At 38.8% G+C, this 19,865-nt stretch overlaps 1 protein-coding gene across 4 annotated transcripts in view; it reads right to left on the reverse strand.

The window, feature by feature from the left end:
• Positions 1 to 19,865, reverse strand: part of ST18 (ST18 C2H2C-type zinc finger transcription factor) — a 170,772-nt gene that overhangs the window by 22,637 nt on the left and 128,270 nt on the right. For all 4 annotated transcript variants that reach the window (XM_052788228.1, XM_052788227.1, XM_052788229.1 and 1 more), the window contains 6 exons: positions 19,097 to 19,231; positions 17,215 to 17,305; positions 15,622 to 15,726; positions 14,036 to 14,241; positions 10,652 to 10,863; positions 1,853 to 2,098 (listed from right to left, as the gene is read on the reverse strand). In XM_052788228.1, coding sequence (XP_052644188.1) covers positions 1,853 to 2,098; positions 10,652 to 10,863; positions 14,036 to 14,241; positions 15,622 to 15,726; positions 17,215 to 17,305; positions 19,097 to 19,231 — 995 coding nt within the window. The remainder of the gene's footprint in view (positions 1 to 1,852; positions 2,099 to 10,651; positions 10,864 to 14,035; positions 14,242 to 15,621; positions 15,727 to 17,214; positions 17,306 to 19,096; positions 19,232 to 19,865) is intronic.

Consider the following 19,865-nt stretch of genomic DNA (forward strand, 5'->3'; position numbering starts at 1 on the left):
AAATAGGGAGGAAATGTATTTGAAGCTGAATAAAAACTCCAAATTGGGACATCTTTTATTCTGCTTCAGAAAGCCATCACTCAGGCTTGTCTATCTTAATTATCAAGGTTTTACCTAATTAGCCTTTAAAGGTGCTGATGGTCCCTTCCTGATTTAAGAAAAATGCAAGCAATCCATATTGTGACAGCCAGGCTTAAGAGAAAAAAATAAAACCAAACTTGTCAACAAAATAGAAGAATAGGAAAGAAAGACAAAGAAAGGACACTATGCTGCCATCTTGCCAAGATAGGATAAAACAACATGAAAGAGCAAACCAGAAACAAAACCAAAATCAAGACAATTATCAGCTTGGAAGTGGCAGTCTAGGAGATTAGCCATAAAAGTGGGAAAGTTACTAAATAAAAATATTTGCTGAAATTTTAATCGTTCATCTTTGTTCCTGCAACTGCATTTTTGGGTTTGGGCTCTTACATTCCTAGGACAGGTTGAAAAGGGAAGACACCTCTATATACTTCTCTAGTTTTTCTATGCTGTTTCCTTATGGGATAAAAAATATCACAATTGGTGGAAATTATGTACATATCCTCATGTGCTACTTATTGTAACTAAAACCTTCAGGAATTCCTAACAATTTTATATTTCTGAATTTGTGCTCTCAGACTGACTTCTGGAACACTGGACTCACTTGTGAGATCTAAGACTCACTGGCAGAGATTTCTTGAAGTACGTTAAATGTAAAATAAAAAGTTTTCCACTGATAGAATATTGCAGGCAAGAATCTAAGCATGTGTTTAAACGCTTAGATAATGAGTTAGCTAGAATCCTAAAGAGTTGGTGTGGAAAAATTACTTTTTGTTTCAGCATGAAAAAACTACCTTGCTTTGCTTTTGGTGATTTTGGTTTGGTTTTTTGTTGTTGGTTTGTTTTTTTTTTTCCCCCCAGGTGATCCCTAGGTCATTTGGGTGTATGTGCTATAGGACCAAGCCATTAGGGACTGTTGTGGTTTAACCCCAGCCAGCAACTAAACACCACGCAGCCGCTTACTCACTCCCCCACCACCCAGTGGGATGGGGGAGAAAATCGGGAAAAGAAGTAGAACTCGTGGGTTGAGATAAGAATGGTTTAATAGAACAGGAAAGAAGAAACTAATAATGATAATGATAACACTAATAAAATGACAACAGCAATAATGAAAGGATTAGAATGTACAAATGATGTGCAGTGCAATTGCTCACCACCCGCCGACCGACACCCAGCTAGACCCCGAGCGGCGATTCCCTACCCCCACTTCCCAGTTCCTATACTAGATGGGACGTCACATGGTATGGAATACCCCGTTGGCCACTTTGGGTCAGGTGCCCTGGCTGTGTCCTGTGCCAACTTCTTGTGCCCCTCCAGCTTTCTCGCTGGCTGGGCATGAGAAGCTGAAAAATCCTTGACTTTAGTCTAAACACTACTGAGCAACAACTGAAAACATCCGTGTTATCAACATTCTTCTCATACTGAACTCAAAACATAGCACTGTACCAGCTACTAGGAAGACAGTTAACTCTATCCCAGCTGAAACCAGGACAGAACAAAATTTAAAAAGCAGTCTCTAGTGGTGGACACCTTTGATTTCCTTATCTGAGACTTATAGGCATTCACAAGTAGCCTCTGAGAGCAAGATTTTTCAAAGTGAGTAGTGATTTTTTTATGCCACATCTGAGTGGGCATTAAAACCAGTTCAACATTCACAAACCTCTACCTGTGGAAATTGATTCCCTTTAAACTGCATTGGACTGGTTGTCCCAAAGACCATCAGATGGCCACTCATCCAAGGGAAAAAGTCACTCATGAAGTGAAAAACTACCTCTTTTTCTTCTTCTTTCCTTCCATGGGTCTTGCTGTAGTTGATTGGTGTATCCCAGCCTTCCTGTTCACAAAGAGCCTGGTAGAAGGCTGCATTTACCAGGATGCTGCTTGTTTTGAAAGGAGAAGAGGAAGGAGTGGGAAGTGCTGTGCTGGAAGAAGTGAGAGGCATAACTTTGTCTTGGCTTCGGTTCTTTTTCATGCTCAAATCCAGAGTGCCATTTTCATCCACTTCTATCTCAGCTCCCTGACATGCAACAGGAAACAGACATGTTTAGATATGGACATGGTGAGGCTGCAACATAACCATGTGGTGCTTTTAAAGGATAAATATAAATGCACGCTTTTATTTAAATTTATCTGAATCTAAACCCAGCTTTTCGATTTATATCAGTTAATGTCCAACTCTTAGGCAGACTTAAGAGTAGCCTCAGTAATAGTATCCCTACATCTCAGCTTAAACATAGTAAGTAGAATTTAAATAAGAGGCCTCTAAACCATAACCTATACACTCTAAATCTAGTTTTATTTAAAAAAAGTTTAGCTTTAAATCTTCTTGATCTTTTCACTCTTACAGAGAACTATGACCCCAATTCACAGTTAAAAGCATTAATGCATTGTTTAGGTCATCAACAGCATTACTATTACATATCCTCCCTTCCCCCCACACCCCAGAAATATTACAACATCTGCATCATGGGGGAGAGAAGGAGGGGGGAAGAAATATGCCTAAAAGTAGCACAGTAGGAGAAATTTTCACTAGGGTTTTGTAGATCACTCAACATATTGCCTTAATCATATTTTGACTAGGCCACTAAGGCGCAGGTCTGCACTGAGACCACTAGACTGGGAGCCACTGGAGGATCTTTAGGAGGTTGTCCCTGACAGAGACCTTCAGCATGAGTTACCAAAGCCTTTGCTACCTGGGAAGTACACAAAGAGTAGCCTCTGACTGCAGGGGGGTGTGCAGTTTGGGGAGAGAGCCAACTTCTCTTTCCAGGCTGCTCTCAGAGCAGCTTCTGCTCACAGGAAGGTGCAAGTGTTGCTCAGCTGTACAAGAAGAAGAAGAAGGGAAGGAAAGCTCACTGTTCTGCCTTACCCTGTCTGACCACAGAAAAAGAGTACAAACTCCTCTTCTTGGAATGACAAAAAGCTCCTGAAAGTGCAACTTACTAATGGAAGCAACAAAAAATTTCCCCTCATGCTCAATATGCAACACTGCATATTGACATATTGTGTATATAGGGATGAGTATAAGACTGGTCCTTGCTATTGCCAGCAATTACTAAAGTCACGTAGGGGAAGAGGTAAAAGAGGTGGCTTCTGAAGGAGCACTTGGTCATCTAGTTCTGTGTGTTGCCTGAATAAGGTAGAAAACATTCAAAGACTATAGAGATAAATACAACATCATAGATCTACGCATGTAGAATGCTGTAATTAACACTGCTCTGTGTCTTCCTGTTATTGTAATCACTACAATTTTGTATTTGCATCACCACAAAGCTCAGATACCACTTGGGAATTTAGGGCTAGATATGTTAGGTGCTGTATAACTATAGGAGACAGTTGTATAAACCCAGATTGAGACTTCCTACCTTGAGTAATATAAAAGTAAACCTGTAGTGTAAGTGAATCATCTAGACACCCTGTTGTAAATGGAAAAGAGACAGGTATGTCCAGGGGCAAGTTTTTCCATCTTTCTTGGACCTCTTCCTTAGGAAGAGATGAGACACTGGCAGAAAGGGTCCCTTTTTCTTTCTTCCCATTAGCTATTGCTAATGATTAGTCAACCATTTAATGGTTAAAGATAGGGCATTGAAACTTACCTTTGCTTGAGAGTCTTAAAACAGTTTTGGTGAAACAGGGAATTCTTCCCCTGTGCTGAAAGTGTGACAAAGCCACCCCGGTTGGACTGCAGGCACAAGCTTCCTTCATGCAGCCATGCCTTCTACCACTGCCAGTGGTGACTCATTTAAAGGTAAAATTTGTCTGATGAAATCTTTTTAATCAGAAGGAAAACGTTGGTAGAAGATGAAAATTTAGGGCCCAGCAATCTCTCCTCAGTCAGACAGCCTGACTCCATTTTGTATTCATGGGCCTAAGACAGATGCCCACCTAGACCAAAGCACTACCAAGCCATCTGCTTGCCCCTGGTTCAGAAACTCAGGCGCCTCTTATGTTTGCTTCTCCTGCATAGCAAAGTTCTCATTTTCAATCACACAGCTTAAAGAGAGAGATGTTTTATTATATTTATGGGAAGTAAATACACTTCTAATATGTTCATACTAAGACGCTTTGGTTATATCTTTCTGCCCCTTTTTAGTAAATAGTTTAATCTCCTGTGATAGTTTTAAGCCCTGAATTTGACAGTGCAGCTTATCCTGGATAATAACTTAGTAACCACAACATCTTATGCCATCTGTATAATATCAAATACATTTTTATACCAGCATTAATAAACCTTAGTTACAAAAATCCAAGATATTAACTATATCAGTGCCAAGTGCACACTCCAGGATCTGACAATATAGCTCTGCCATGATCGCCCCAGTGTTTTTTGGCTTCATAGTTGATATGTAACTATAGCAATGAAACAGAGCTACAGTAATCAAGTTTAATGACCAATGTAAAGTAAAATGCTAAATATTGTAGTTGCTGACATTTTTCATAATAAAAAAACTTGGGTTAAGTCTGCACAACCAACATTCACATAAAATTCCAGACCTCTGTGACAGATGGCTTAGGAAAGGAAGCCATGTGACTGGGCTGCAGTAGTTTTATAGTGCAAAACCCATAAATAGTGCAGATTCTCTGTCACTGACAAAATATCAACTACTCAGAAGGCAACAGCAACAACAAAAAGGACCAAAATCAATCAAGCTACCCTCCTCGATGAAACTGTATGTAGAAAAATATCAGGAAATGTATTGTCTCTGAGAAACAGATACCATTAGCCACAACAAGCAGCTCTGGCTGATAAGCAGATCATTTACTAACATGGACATTTAAACCTTCCTCAGCACTTTCCTGAAATTCACATAGAAGTTGAGTTGTCCAACATGCACCTAATTCTGCTCAGGGAAGGCTGGGTTGTGTGTTTGTGAAGTAGCGTACAGATGGGGTTTAAGTGAGCTCACAGATGCACACAACAATTAAATATAGTCATGGAAAAAATATCCCCTTTTGCCCATCACAGGATGGATCACACGTTTACAGCATGGCTTTTTATTCAGAATGGTATAAAAGAGCTATCACTTTGCTGCCTTCATAGCAAACTCCAAATGGCAGAGCAAAAAGAGAGGCTAGTCAGAGGTACTGCTCCAGTTTTCATTCCTACTCTCATCCCACCCTCCTCTCAATATGTCTCCTTTGCTTGTTTTACCACGTTTATTTTTACATTAATTTTAAAATGGAACTAAAAAGACAAAAATGGCAAATGGCAAAAAAATACTAGAGCAGTGCTATGACATGCTGACAGAAAATGGCACTTACTATGCTTAGCTCAGACTTGTAAAGGCTGTGTTCTCCTCAGTGAAGGCAAGATCTTATTACTGTCAACTCTAGTGCATGTGTGATCAGGCCTATATTTATCCATTTATCATGACATATTTAAAATAGCTACCAAAACAATGTCAACTGTTCTGATTCTTCCTTGAAAATGTAAGCAAAGTAAAGATTAAAATGTATCTTATTATTTCCTAACTTATATTAGTTTGAAGCTGTGTAAACCATTGGAGCCTGATTTTGATCTTATTTACATTTACATTTACACTGGTGTAAACCAGGAAAAAATCCACTGAAGCAATGAAGAAAAATCAATGAGGGTGAGACGATACACATGGTAATTAAATTCAGGTTACTCCTTATCTACTTCTGCATCAGTGACAGTGTAATCACCCCCACAGGTTTTGCAAGCAGCTGGAAAAAGAATTCCAGAACAAAAAAATGAGTAAAAAATGACTGAAGCATATTTTCGTTATTCCAGGACCTATTCAGTGAAAAGATAAGGTTCAAGTAGTACTCTACTAGGAATAACTATCTAAAATGAAGGCTAATATAAATATGTAAACAAAAAAATGGTCTCTATCCTCTTCAAGTGCTTTGTACTTTAAAGTTAAGCTTTTTCAGCCTCCTTTATTTTATGACATCAATATTACAGAATATTTTCTAGTACATTATTAAGTCTTGTCCTTAGAACTGAACTACATCAGCTAGGACAGCAACGGATGTTGGTTTTTGTGATAAATTACTCCTGCATTTTTTCATATGCTTTTGGTCCATCTGATCACTCACAACATTTAATACTCTGCAGTGTGTCTCCAGTAATGATTACAAGTTAAGCTTTATCTCATAGCTGGATCAGAAAGAGTGAATTATTGTGTCTGCATGAATCTTATTTCAAACCTGTGACCTTAGGGAGATTGTATCATTACATATAAGGGGTTTTATGTATTCTTTCGTTGGCATCAGCCGTACAACTTAATACTAAGTCTAGAGAAACAACATTATCAATGATTTTGCATTCCCACTAGCAGTTCAGTCTAGTTTGGAAAACTCAAAAGAGCAGTTCAGTTCTTGTATTGGGAGTAACTCTGAGACTAGTATCTTGCCATGTGTATGAATACTATTCTTAATGCCACTCCATCCAAAAGAGTATAATCTTTTCTATTCTCAGCCAATAAAAATACATGTGCCTGGTCCTCAATTCTTCAGACTTAAATTTAAGCAATTGAGTTCTTCTGCAGCAAATTAAAATACTAATTTGGGTCAAAATAAGAAAACTTGTAACTGCCCAGCAACATCTGAGACAAAAAATGAAGTCACAATTTCAGCTCAGAGCAATTCACAAATTAAAAAAAGCCAGCCACGAATGTACTCAAAGACCAATATGCACAGCAGTATAACAGGATGGTACCTAGTGATATTCTTGGCTGATTTTTCATCCTGTATTTAGGCTTTAAGGTATTTGGAGTAAAGGACTGCCTGAGAAACGTGCTGAGTACTATCTACATTGTTGAAATAATTGATGTGATTATCACCATCATCAATATCCAAGAATGGAGAGATGACATAATTTTGTTCAAAAACAGAATTTGAACTTTAAACGTTTTTAGCAAGTGTCATTTTTTGTTTTATTTCAAGGCATAGTGTGCATATGCCATTTTGTCTAAACAGGTGGGAAAAACACCAAAACAGTCAACAAAATGTTTGGCAAGCAGTAGTGATGAGGATACAGATAAACTGTATTGCTTAGAGCTACCTCTGTGAGACGTGAATGTGGTGAGGGCTTTGAACAGGGAAGATCCCTGGATGTTATGATGATATAGACTCTTGCACTGTGCTAAAAACTGCAGGCTAAGCCTTCTAGGGGAGTCCTTCTGTTGACTTCAATGGGAATTGAATGAAGCTACATAAACTGCAAATCAAAGGCAACCAGGAGACTGGTTTGGGGTACTGACCACATGAGAATTGGCTGATCAGGATTATATTCAGGGGAACAATTTACTACAGTCCCAGGTGGAGGTTGAACGGCTCAGGCAATGTAACATGAATGTGGTATTGATTATTTTTGAAAACAGTGTCATCAAGGTATCTGATGATCTTAATATTTTGTATGCAGCTGATACGTAATTCATAGAGAAAGGTTAGGATCTACTTTACTGATCATTTCAGAATAAATTCATTCTTTAAATTGCTTAATTTATAAATACATACTTTTAACCTTGAGATATTTGGCAGATCACCTTTGTATGTTAGATCTCTTTGGAAGTTTTGCTTACCAATGGTACTGTTAACGTGTAATCTGATTTCTCTACCCTCACTACCTTTGTCTTTCTTGTTTTGGCTTAGACTCTCCCTTTTGAACTGATATGTAGAAAATGTGACATATATATTTGAAAATCCATTAAATTAATGAAATTTGTGCTGTAAAAACCATTTACTTTTTCATTCAAGTGTTTTCTATATTTTCAGAAAAGCGGTGAATATTCAAGGTAAAACATCCAACTCTTACTAAAAAATTGACAACACTCTGGAGGTCAAGAAATAAAATTTGAGAGACAGAAAGAAAAAAAAAAATACTTTGGGAATACACTTGTGCTAAAAAATGTTCTGGTGTTTTCCCCACCTGTTTAAGGAACGTGACATATACATGCCTTGAGTGACTACAAGAAATTGATACTTGCTTGAAATGTTTGAAGTTCAAGTTCTGCTTTTAAAACTTAGAAGCGCAATATTTTTACAGCTCTGACAATTGTGTAACTTGCAGAGGATTTCCTGCAAGTCCAGGAAAACCTCTGCAGTCCCACATGTCCTTGCTTTACCAGCACACTGCCTCCAATTTGCATATGTGGCAGTGGCTTGGATTGCTGGGAGGCTGCCTGATGCTCATATAAGAGCAAACACCTTTACAAGTCAGGAGCTTTGATCTGCTAAAGTATGGATGATGCTAATCAGGTTTTCTTTGGCAAAGGAACAAAGAAACATGACAAGGGGCAGGGCTGAGAGGTCTGATACTATGGGGGTCTGAACACAGCCACCCCACACAGGTATTTTCAGACCTGGAGAATGTGTGTGGTATCAAGAGTAGAAAAGGAAATCATTAACTCTGTAGTCACCTGTTGATGCCACATTATCTGAGTCCAAACACTAATAAAGTCTCAAGAGATGTTTTTTATCATCTAAAAATTTGTAAGGTATTCTACCAGTTAAATATTTACCTTTGCAGCCAATACCAGCCACAAAACAATTCAGATACATTGATAAATAGATAGTAGTTTCTTTAAAAATAACCTTATTTTTTGCTTCATATTTTAAAATAGGGAAGCATCTTCATTGAAGAGAGTCTGGTGATTTATTTCCACAATTTTTTGTTTGAATCCTGTATGATAAAAGTAATAAATAGCCAAAACCAAATAAAAATGGGTTTTGCGTGGTTTTGGCCATCAAATCTGTTTGGGGCTTACTTGCCTGTGTTCTGGCCAGAAGCTAATTCTGATTCTTCTGTCAGATGTTTTGTAGCAGTATGCCCTCCAGAAAGTCTGGCAAAAGTGAAGGCAGGCAGATAGCAAGGTATGCAGGTGATTTTCTTTTAGGCTGGATTCCTGGCTGTGAAAAAGGAGTAAGCTATGTGCCCCAAGTGTCTCTCCATATCGTTACTATTATGTTCACTTCCATTCAAACGTTCCCCATGATTTGGCAACTGTGAAGCAGGTACAGAGGAGAAAATCTTTGGGTTATGCCTGGTCCCTTTACTGCTCTTCTCTGGCAAGAAGGTCTATTGCTGAGGTCAGCCAAAGGCTGTGGCAGCAATTTAATCCAGCCATTGGCATCAGTTTCCATTTCCCTGCCGGAAGAAGTCTCTATTGAAGACCGGTGGAAGGAGCTTTCTGCAGCAGATATCAGGGGTGGATCTGTCATCTGGGAAAGGTTCTGTGAGCAATCTTTGGGGCAGATAATGTCTGAGTTACAGGGGATGCATGTGGACACAATCTAAAAAGTTTACCCTGTGGCATCTCCCAACATCAGTTCCAAGATCCAAGACTTCACAAGTAGAAATCAAAGGCAGCAAAGTAGGGGATACCACTGTGCAAGGGCACAAGGCTTGGAATACCTAACAAGGTGTTGCACTGGTGGTAAAATTAATGGTTCCACTCAAGGAATAATAGCTAACCCCTTAGCGATGGTGAATGAAGGCCCAACAAAATTGTAGACCAACAGCTGTGGAAGCCACCTCTAGCCAGACTGAGCCTGGTGCTAAAATAGACAAGGTAGAGTGACACTGACTTGCAGAGAAATAGGTCATCTGTCTTTTGGAGCACACATCATGACTCAGAGTCCCACAGCAGAAACACACCTGCTACTCTGTGTTTTGATAAATACACCTCTTTTCATTTCCCAGTGATTCCTTCTCAAGTTCTTGTAATGGCACCCTTTCATCTACACAGAGGTTTCAAAAGTTGCATTGCAGTGGAGCATGTGTGACTTTAATACAAATAATAAACAACAGTGCTCCCACAACCACGGTCATCAGAAGAGAATCTTGTCTATTTTCATCAGCAGTATACTACGATGTAATGGCACAGAAAATAAGGCTCATAGCTCACACAGTACCATTTGTAAATCATAAAGATCCATGAGGAAATGCAGAGCAGAAACCAAAACATGAAAGCCACGCAAACATCTACGATATTAGGCAGCTTTCCATTATGACAGACTTGCCCAAATTATCTATCTCCAAACGCTGTGGGCCTGATTCTCCTCTCTTGCCAGCAGAAAGGAGAATTTTACCAAAGTCAGTTGTTATTTCCCTCCCTGCACCTTGTCAAACTGTCATGAGCTCCAAACACAACAGACTCAATAGGTGTAGTTCTGTTCCATTGCTAGCAAAATATCACCTTGATTAATCGCATGATTTTTAGTTTTTTTTTAAATCAGCTTCCTAAATGATCACTCATGGCAGGTTTCAGAGGGAGGAAAATTCCCTCTTTAAACAGATCTAGCTCATTATCCACCACAGATTGTTGCTGGATTTCAAAGAACCTTCTTTCTTCTTCCCACAAAACTCCCCCCTTGTATTTAGGGCTCAATTATGAAAAGAGTTAACAACATAATTCCTGCTATTTATTTATTTTTATCAGAACTGGTCACTACATTACTGATTTTTCCTCTGCCTCTCTTCAAAAGAGCATGCAAACAGAAGCCTCCTTTTTGAGGATTTAATGCAGTCACTAACATGAAAGACAGTTTATTCGCACAGTTCAGTAGCTAGCACACCCTCCAGGTTCTTGGACTACCCTACCTTGGCAGACAGACTCTGTGGTTTGTTGGAGAGGATCTCTGCTGCTTCCCTGCAGCGGGTGGAAAGGTTCAGGATAGCAGCAGCTGCTGCTATGTGGGTGTCTTCACTACATTGACCGTAGCTATAAGAGTTGGCATGGCAAGGGCTCTGTGTGTGGGCGCTAGCACTAGGCAGTCGATTAGAAAATTTCACTGGATTTGAAAAATGCTTTGCTGTTGAAGAGAGATTTGATTAGCAATTGCATGTATGAGATTTTTCCCATTAAATAGTTTTGTTTCTCAGACTACAGTTTCATACATTAAAATATTCAAAGCATACATTTAAAACAATCCATTTCCTATTGGCATAAGGGTTTGCTGTAAAAATGGCTTCAGAAACAAAATAATTTAATTTTTACCTGACAAATACACCTTTTAACAAAGTATCTGAGACTTTTACTCAGATTTTACTCATTCTTTACTCTAGCATTAAAAGCAATGATGTCCAAGGAAAGACTGAACAAGGGTTACTGTGTTGTCTGTTGTGACCTGACAACACTGGTGGGCAAATGCAATTGTAAATGTATCCTTATAAAGGCTTCTTCTTGGCCCTCTGTTGTGTAAAAAACCAACAGTGACTTGTCCAGTCTTAGCTAAAACAACACTGCTTACCCTACTTAAATGAGTAAGTCTGTTACTTAAGTAGCTTTGCTTATGTGAGTAAGGAGAACAAGACCAGGCTCTTGAACGAACCAGAGTAATCAGATAAGAGCATTACCTCTTAGGAATACTCAGTCCTGATTTTGTGGACATTTTTATAAACTTAAGTCTACCCTTTAATCAATTAAAAAAAAATTACAATGAACATTCAGAATAAAACTGATCTTGGCTCACTGTCTTATGTTGGCTATCATTTGGAATAATATACAGATTTATTAGGCACAAAGAGGTCAGCTGAGAATGAAAAACTAACAGGTGAACAGAAAAGCACTTTCACAGACAGAAGTGGTGTGTGTGGTTCTTTGTTTTCTGCTCCATCAGCAGCACTTACTCTTAAACAGATAGAAAGAACTCTGCTCTCTGTTGTGGCTTTGGGAGCTTGAGATGTCATTAACTGTTGCAGGAAAAACACAGCACTGTGATTTCAGCTCTTAGGAAGCAATAATCACTTCTTTTATCTGTAGCTCTCACAGTGTCCTACCAAGATAAACTAAGCAAAATCCAATTTCTCAGCCTACACCCAGATACACCAAGAACATTTCTGCATATGGCCATCTGCTCGCTCCATAAAGATCTGAGCCCCAAGGCTCTGGATCCCTTTGGATGTAGAGCTTTGGCTGAGTGCATTTTAGTGCTAAGACCTACACAAGACATTGAAGAACTCATCTTTCCTCAAACTTGGGATGCTCTAAGAGAAATGCTTGTTTGCGTGCACTGACTGTAGCTGAATGCCATATTTGGTTTTTCTATGTACTGGGTGCATCTCAGTAGAGCAATACATAAAAGCCTCCTGATTCAGTTGTCCCCTTCTGCAGTGCAAATGAAAAAGGATTTATCTACCCTGCTGTAAAACTGTAGCACAAGCACAAGGGTCTACATTTTTAGCAGTTACTACAACTAACTTCAAATTATATTTAAAGAGCAAAAAAGTGCATTTTCCATTACCCACCCTAAAAGAAAAGACAAAAAAAAAAAGCAGGCTATGAAGGGTGCATGTTTTGTTAACAAATCAAGTTTATATGTGCGGAATCCACAGAGCGCTAATGATGGGCTTTTGGCTAGCTATATTTACATAGGATGCTGAACCAATCACTACATCATCAGCTTCTTATTGCCAACTTTTGTATATCTGCATAGTTAAAGCACTCACCTGTTCTTTTACTTTCACCTTTCCATTAAAATAATAGCTGCACACTGCAATCTTTGCAAGAACAACAGGCTGTAAACTTCAGCCCTGATATACTTTATACATAAATTGCATATGTATGCATTTGCATTTGTATAAAAACACTTCAATCATTTTTTCCTTGAAATGAACCTGTGAAATAGACATACATCTGTGCAAAGAGACAGCTAATAGGGAATATTCAATTTTACAAACAAAATTGGAAAATCTGCCACCCAAGAAGCTGGCAACGCACATATTTGCTTTCATTTGAACAAGCCTATTTTCCAGGCCAGATAAATATCTACTTTTCATTTGCAATTTTAAATAAGGTATTTTTATAGATACACAAACACATAGATATCTACAAACTTATATATGTGTGTATGTGTGTACTCGGACACATACACAAATACATATATAAATATACAAATTTTATAAATATATAAACCATATATAATATTGTATAGTATTTGAAGTATATTATATTATAATAATTATATATGTATATATACATATGTAAAATTTTCTGCTTTTCTGTTCACCTTACTATGAATGTTCACCTTTGCTGGGATAAAAGGGATGCAATTTGTTCTCCTTTTTTGTTTTCCTTTACTAAATTTTTTGTCATGAACAGAAGAAACACCAACTAAAGAGCTTTGTGTCACATTGTTTTGGATCTACTTTCTTCTGAACCCAATATGGTGCAGCGAAACCCTTTTTTTCCATTTCCCTCATGGCAACAGACTAATTTGTTTCTTTGACTAAAGAGTATTTTTTAATGGTCAATACAATGACAGAATCTTGCTGAAGTTTCCCATGCAAATTGTGAAGAGCATCTGCAATAAATAATCAGTGTTTGCCCTGTGGTACCTCATTTGTACAGAGTAGTACCTCAGCAAATCTGTAAGTGATGTAAGCAGAATAATCTTGATAACAATTTGATGCATTTCATATGTCTGCACTAAAAGTATGATGTAGTACAGATATATGACATATCAAAACTAATTCAATCCAGGCCTGAAAGTAATACAGCTGAGGCACGTGGTCATCTAGGACAAATAATACCTGTATGGATGCATCTAAAATGTATCTGAAATGCCTTTAAAGCCTAACTTGGATTTCTTTGTACTACAATTCATTTATGTCTTGTGCAGACACATTCCATGGGACTTCTCGTGGCAGCATCCTGTCACATAAAGATATCACAATTTAGCCAAGGAAGAAGGTAACAGATAAGACATAAAACATCCCTTTTTACTCTTCTCTTCCCCTGATAATTGCTTTCAAAACAACATAAAAAAAGTAAACCTTATAATGATGATATTTAGCGGTTTAGCATTCTATATTTAAAAAACTAGTGATTATATTTAGCATTCTGGCCACAAGTGGTTAAAGGTGTTTCCTACAGAGATTTATTTGAATTCTCAAAGTTTGAAAGCAGAAGAAGCAAAAAGGAAAAAAAAAAAAGTCATTGACATTTTGCCCATTTTCCAAGAGATAATGGAATTTCAAGCTTACATTCAAGGAACTGGGGTGTTTTTCGTCCTTGTGCCACAGGTGCTGTTGTGCGTTTGCCAAAGACTTGTGCATCAAAGCTGGCATAATCAAATGGTACTTTCCCAAACTTCTCCTGTTCTTTTGCCAGGGTGGTTCTGGAGGAGGTGACTGGCTGTGAAGTTCTGTAATTGTACTGAGATACCTCAGGCTGCTTCCCCAAATTTGTCCTGCAGAGAGGAGGAAAAGAATGAATGAGAAAGACAAGAATATCTTTAAATAACCTTTTCTTGAAAAATAGGATACAGTTGCATCTCAGTATCAGAGAGCGTGCTGGTATCACACTTAAAACTTACTGGTAGGTGTATACAAGAAATAAATAACATGAATATGGTGGCTGACCTGGTAGTCAGAGTACTTTGACTTCATACAAGTTCAAAGCTGAGGACATAAAAAAATGTAGTATTCTCTAGTAACGGTGTGGGCTGTTTACCAGAAAGGTACTGACTTACTTCTAGATTACCACTGTAGCATGGTGCTTCCTTTATTTCTAAAAATTGTCTGGATTTTTGCTAGTCAAAGGACTTGTAGTTTTATGGATCACTATTGTTCTCACTTTACTGTGAATGGGTATGGTATAAATATAATATGATACAAAATAATTGCTTCGGTTATTTGGGAGGAACGAATGATTTATGGTGTGTTATTCCATTTAGTTACTGTTCAGTAACTACTTGTCTTTAGTAATTTCCTAAGGACTTTTCATATGTAGAGTTAAGGCACGTGCCATTGGCAGACACATGGACATAATATTCTGTAATGGCTCTGAAGGAACCATTAGAGCTGATCATGTCAATAATCCACAAATTAAAGTGTCCCCAAATAGACCTGAATATAATAGGTTGTAATGGTCGTGGTGCCAATGATGTGCAAATTATGCACGTCTGTGGGGTCCATCTAACTCTCAAACAAAATACAATTGCAATAAAAAATGTTTTCCCTTTTTGAAGCCATTGTATAAAAAATAAATCAAACTAATTAAACCAATAAACTTAAAATAAAGAAACTCAAAATATGAATTATTCAATGGTGGGGAAACAGAATGAGCAGACTTCTCAACTCTTTCAGGTAACATGTTACTTACTGGATCACTGTAAGATTCCTCTAAAAAGAATCACAAAATATATAAGGAATGAGCTGCTAAAAGTGCAATAAGGTCAAAGAGATTGCTAATCAAGTTTCAGCGGCCAAAATATTGTAACAAAGGAACAGTTCTTGAAAATTGTTTTAAACATTTCAGCAAGAGAGAATTGGTTTACAGGAGAAAGACATTTGAGAACCATTGATTAGGCTGTTTGCGTCGAAGTAAGATTTAGTGGAATATATTCGATTGTTTTTCAAAAGATACATCTGTTGTCTTTAATGTCAGCCACATGCATGAGAGCCGCTTGTTAATTTTGAGATACAGTCAAGTTAGCTTTGCAGAGGTTCATCTTGGAAAACTGAGTTACCCCTGTAGCTGAAATCTGAAATGGGGGAAAGACCTGAGGACTGATCAACAGAGTTTGTGTAGAAATACTTTGGAGAGACTAGTTTGTGAGGGCTCCTACCTGTGAGTCTGATCATGGCACTGCCCAGCTTTTGGAGACTCGAGCTGGTTCTTTTCCTGGGACATGGCCAACTTCTCAGCTGCAGCAATTGGGCAACCAGAAAGACTGTTTAAAAGCAAGGTGAAGAAAAGAAACAAGAAGAAAAAAAAAATTGTTAAAATGAAATCTTAAGTAAAGGAAATGTGTGCTGTGGGACCCAATAACTTCGAACGTCTCTGGTGCCTTGTGCATCTATGGGAGCTGCTGCTGCTATTATAGCCCAGATTCATCTGTTTTTCAATCCTTAATGCAAAACTGTGAAACCTGTGTATTTGAGGTGATATATCTGGAAACTGAATCATGTAGGAGTTCAGCTTTGATGTTTTGTGGCTGGCAAGTCACTAGCAAATTTTCTGACAAATGACATTTACTTTATCAGCTAAACCATGCATATAAGCCTCCTGCTGATTAAAAGGAAAGTGAATTTGGGAAAAAACCCCCAGCAGTATGTAAGCAACTGTTAGCAAAGAACACATTTTGTCATTTCAAGTTGTGCTTTCTTTTTTTGCTTTATTAGATTAGAACACATTTTCTTATCCTATTCATGGATTGCTTATGATACAGCTGATGTGCTGCAAAGATGACTGGGGTTTTAAAACAGGAAACACAATGGAAAAATATTTACTGGTTCCTTATATATTCTTGTAGAGGAGCTTGTAATCTCTCCAGTAAAGACTAACTTTTTGTATTAAAAATAGTAACATAGTATGATAATCCTTGATTTTGGTACACTCATACAATAATCAATCAATCAATCAGCAGCAAAAAAAGAATATCACACAAAAGTTCAGTTCAACAAAGAAAGTTGGTTTTGAAATTTTTATGCCCCAAGTTTGATTGTAAGACATTATATTTTTCCAGAAGCACTGTAATGGAATACTTTGGGTTGCTGGCTTCCAGCAGAAAGCAGTACTGACAAGGACCATGCTGACAGCAGTGGCTTGCTGGAGAGGGAGCGCATCGGCTCTCTGCCTCACCGACAGCCCAGCTGTGATTCCCCAGCTGCCTGTCTGGAAAGCTTTTCTCAATTTTACTTTCTCCCTGCAGGCAGCAAGTTAAACAGACAGGAGTATTCCAAGTGGGAAGATGACATTCCTGAGGTATTACATGGACTCTAAAATATTCCACTTAAAATTTTCTGGTTTGCTAAAAGGGAGTATGCTTTGATGGGAAGTTCCTGCCAAGGACTACCAGGTATGTGGTGCAAAATGAAGAGGCTTTGGCTTCCGCTGGGTTTTCCAGTTGTAGCAATAAAAATTTGTTCATTCCTACCCCTTTTACACGATGATGTTTCACTCTGAAGACTATGATGAAATTGTAGTTTGAAATCTCATCTGTGAAAAATACTAGTGGAATTTGCCATCCTCAGTGTTGCAGCCATTTTTTATGTAATGAAATTAAACACAATTATTTGGTTATAAATAATTCAGGCTACCCTTGCAGTTCATAAGCATTCTGCAGTGTAGCACATAACATCTAATTCCAAGATATGCCCATCAATTTAGTCCAGAGTACATGTTAGATTTCAGGTGGACAGGAACTTTTCTGACCTACCTTCTGTGTGTGTTGCGATTGCTGTTGACATGTCCTCTTCCAGTGCATCCTGGGGTGGGGCACTTTAAAACATTTTCATGCATGGCAAGTACTAAACAGGAATAAGGGAAAAAAAGGTGGTAACATGCATCAATTAAAAATACGTATATTAAAAAATATGAACATTTCTTCTTTGGACTCAGATTCTCAATTCTGTCACATTTTGATGACAAAAGAAAAGGAGAAGCAAAGGACCTACAACATAGCATGGCTGGTGCCTCCAGTATATACCGGTTTATACCTATATTGCTGTAGTGTTGCTTCCCACATGAACATAATTGTTTCTAGGGACTTTAAAAGAACAAAGGTGGAAGTCAGCAAGGATGTTACATCATGGAGCCCTTTGCCCTCTGATTCATACACCACTAACACAGTCAACTAGAAAAGGGGGGTGATAGAGGAGCCACAAGCCACACAGTCATGCTACGTATAGCTGCAGTCCCTCGCTGTCTCAGGGAGGGAAAGCTCTCAGGTACAGAAAGGCTTTTTATGCCTTGCACCTGAGTAAGATGGTCTGATCTGAGTATGTCCCCTTTGAACCCTAATACCCTCAGCTGTGCTGAAACTATTTTAGGCCAATTGGTCATGCTCCCAAGCAGCGGCTTACATTCTCAGCAGTGTTTACTACCTCTTGCGTGTACATTTCGTATGCCTTTAGATGTGGATCATCTTTACTAAGACTGAGATGTATGTGTTAAACAGAACATGTCTTTGTACATCTGCCCTCATGACTTCAGTACTACATTACCCCTTTGGGTGCACAGTGCTTCAAATAAGCTGACGGTTCAGTAAACTGATTTCTTCTGTCAGGAACCAAATTATATATATATATATTTTTTTTTTTTTCCCCCAGCAGGACAGAACACATCTGATTGGAAGTGTGATAATTAACAAGGACTTGTTAATTTTAACTTTTTAGAAAGTTAATGTTGCTAAGGCCTTCCAAAAGCAGCAGCCTGCTTAACTCAGCAGATGTTTCCACAAATATAGTTTCGTACCAGATTGAAAAAAAAGGGAGAGCTACAGTTAGGAACAGGATGTTGGTAAAGTGCAAGTATCCTTTTAATTTGTTGTTATGCATGCCACGACAAAACCCAATCTGACTAGGTTGTTTAAACGAATAGTTTCACATTAGATTTTGGCTTATTATGCAGCATTTCATTGCATCACATTGCAGGATTACACACACACGCAAACCAATGTAATCAGATCAGCACAGTCAGAAATAAGCAGGGAATTCAGGCTAGACTGGGCATAAAAGGGTTAGCATGACACAGTCATATGAGAAGGATGTGCTGTGGACCAGCGCTGGGAGGTACTGATGGAAGTTACCTTTTTGAGCTCAGTGGTAAGGGGGGATGCTGGAAACATCTCTGAATAAGCATGCCCAGGCCTCTCAGTTATTGGCAATGAAAGGCAGCAGCCTCGGTGTGTGATTACGGCAAATCAGCTTGCAGCTCTGAAACAAGCAGGTGATTTCTGTGCTGCATGACTTAGCAAAGGCATGGGCAAGCAAGATCTTGAAGATTCATGAGACTACAGTGTGGAGGTCTGCTGGCAGGGTGGGGATAGTTTGGCTCTGATCTTATTCTTCCCAGGCCACCTGAAAAGCCTACTGCTGTTTGTAACGCTACTGCTAAGGAGTGCTTGAGCTTCACAAGTGTGGGAAGTAGGCCTGTGACTAAGAGCTGGAGGGCAAAGAATGTGCGATGGCTCCTCTCTCGGTCTCCTTCTGCAATCTCACCCAGAAAAAGTGGCTTTATTTTCCAGCATGAGCACACACTACCCACAATACCAGGCCAGATCCAGTTGTTATTCTGGACTGCAGGGTGATGATACTCACTTTCTAGTGGCACTCTAACTTTATGTGGGCAGCCTGAGAGGCTGCGGTGGTGAGGGTACAGCCCAGTCACATGCCCTGTGCCATCACATCCTGGGATGGGACATTTGGTTTCTCTCTTTTCAGGCCTGGGTGAATCTGCAGAGAAATCAGATAAGGATTTTGTCTGGGTTTAGCCCCCGTCTGCACCCAGCTGAGCGATCCTAGTAGCGTAATGCTCTCTATTTTGTATTTCAGATGTAATTCCTACACAAAGTTTTAACAGAGACATATGCGATTTAAGCATTACTTTAGGTTTTCACGGTGCCCTTTAAACTATGGCTCCCCCCTCCCAATATGCCATTTATGTGCTAAACTATATAGCTTTAGGATTGCAGTGTCATTTATTCCATTCAGAGCCTCAAACAGGACAGAAGCCACAATCCAATAAGCCAGAAAACTGGCAGCATCAGCCAACAGCAAGATCTATAAAGGAATAAATAAAAAAGCAGAAACAATCTTTTACTCTGTTAATGTCAGACTCCAGGAAGCTGGGACAACCAAATAAAAGCTGAGGTGTAAAACAAACAAACAAACAAACAAAAAGCATTTCAACCAGAAGCCATTCCTTAAATATCGCAGATCTCTAGGCTGTAGGTTCTTTGTTAGGAAACTGAATACATGCCACTTTACATTTGAGAGGCAAGGCAAGCAGCTCCCTCTGGTACACATGGCAATGCCGCTTTGTGAGGCAGCCCACAATGACAGTGAAAACATGGAGCAGCCGATACCC

The sequence above is a fragment of the Harpia harpyja genome, chromosome 5 (genome assembly GCF_026419915.1).
Source record: "Harpia harpyja isolate bHarHar1 chromosome 5, bHarHar1 primary haplotype, whole genome shotgun sequence".
NCBI classification, from domain to species: Eukaryota; Metazoa; Chordata; class Aves; order Accipitriformes; family Accipitridae; genus Harpia; species Harpia harpyja.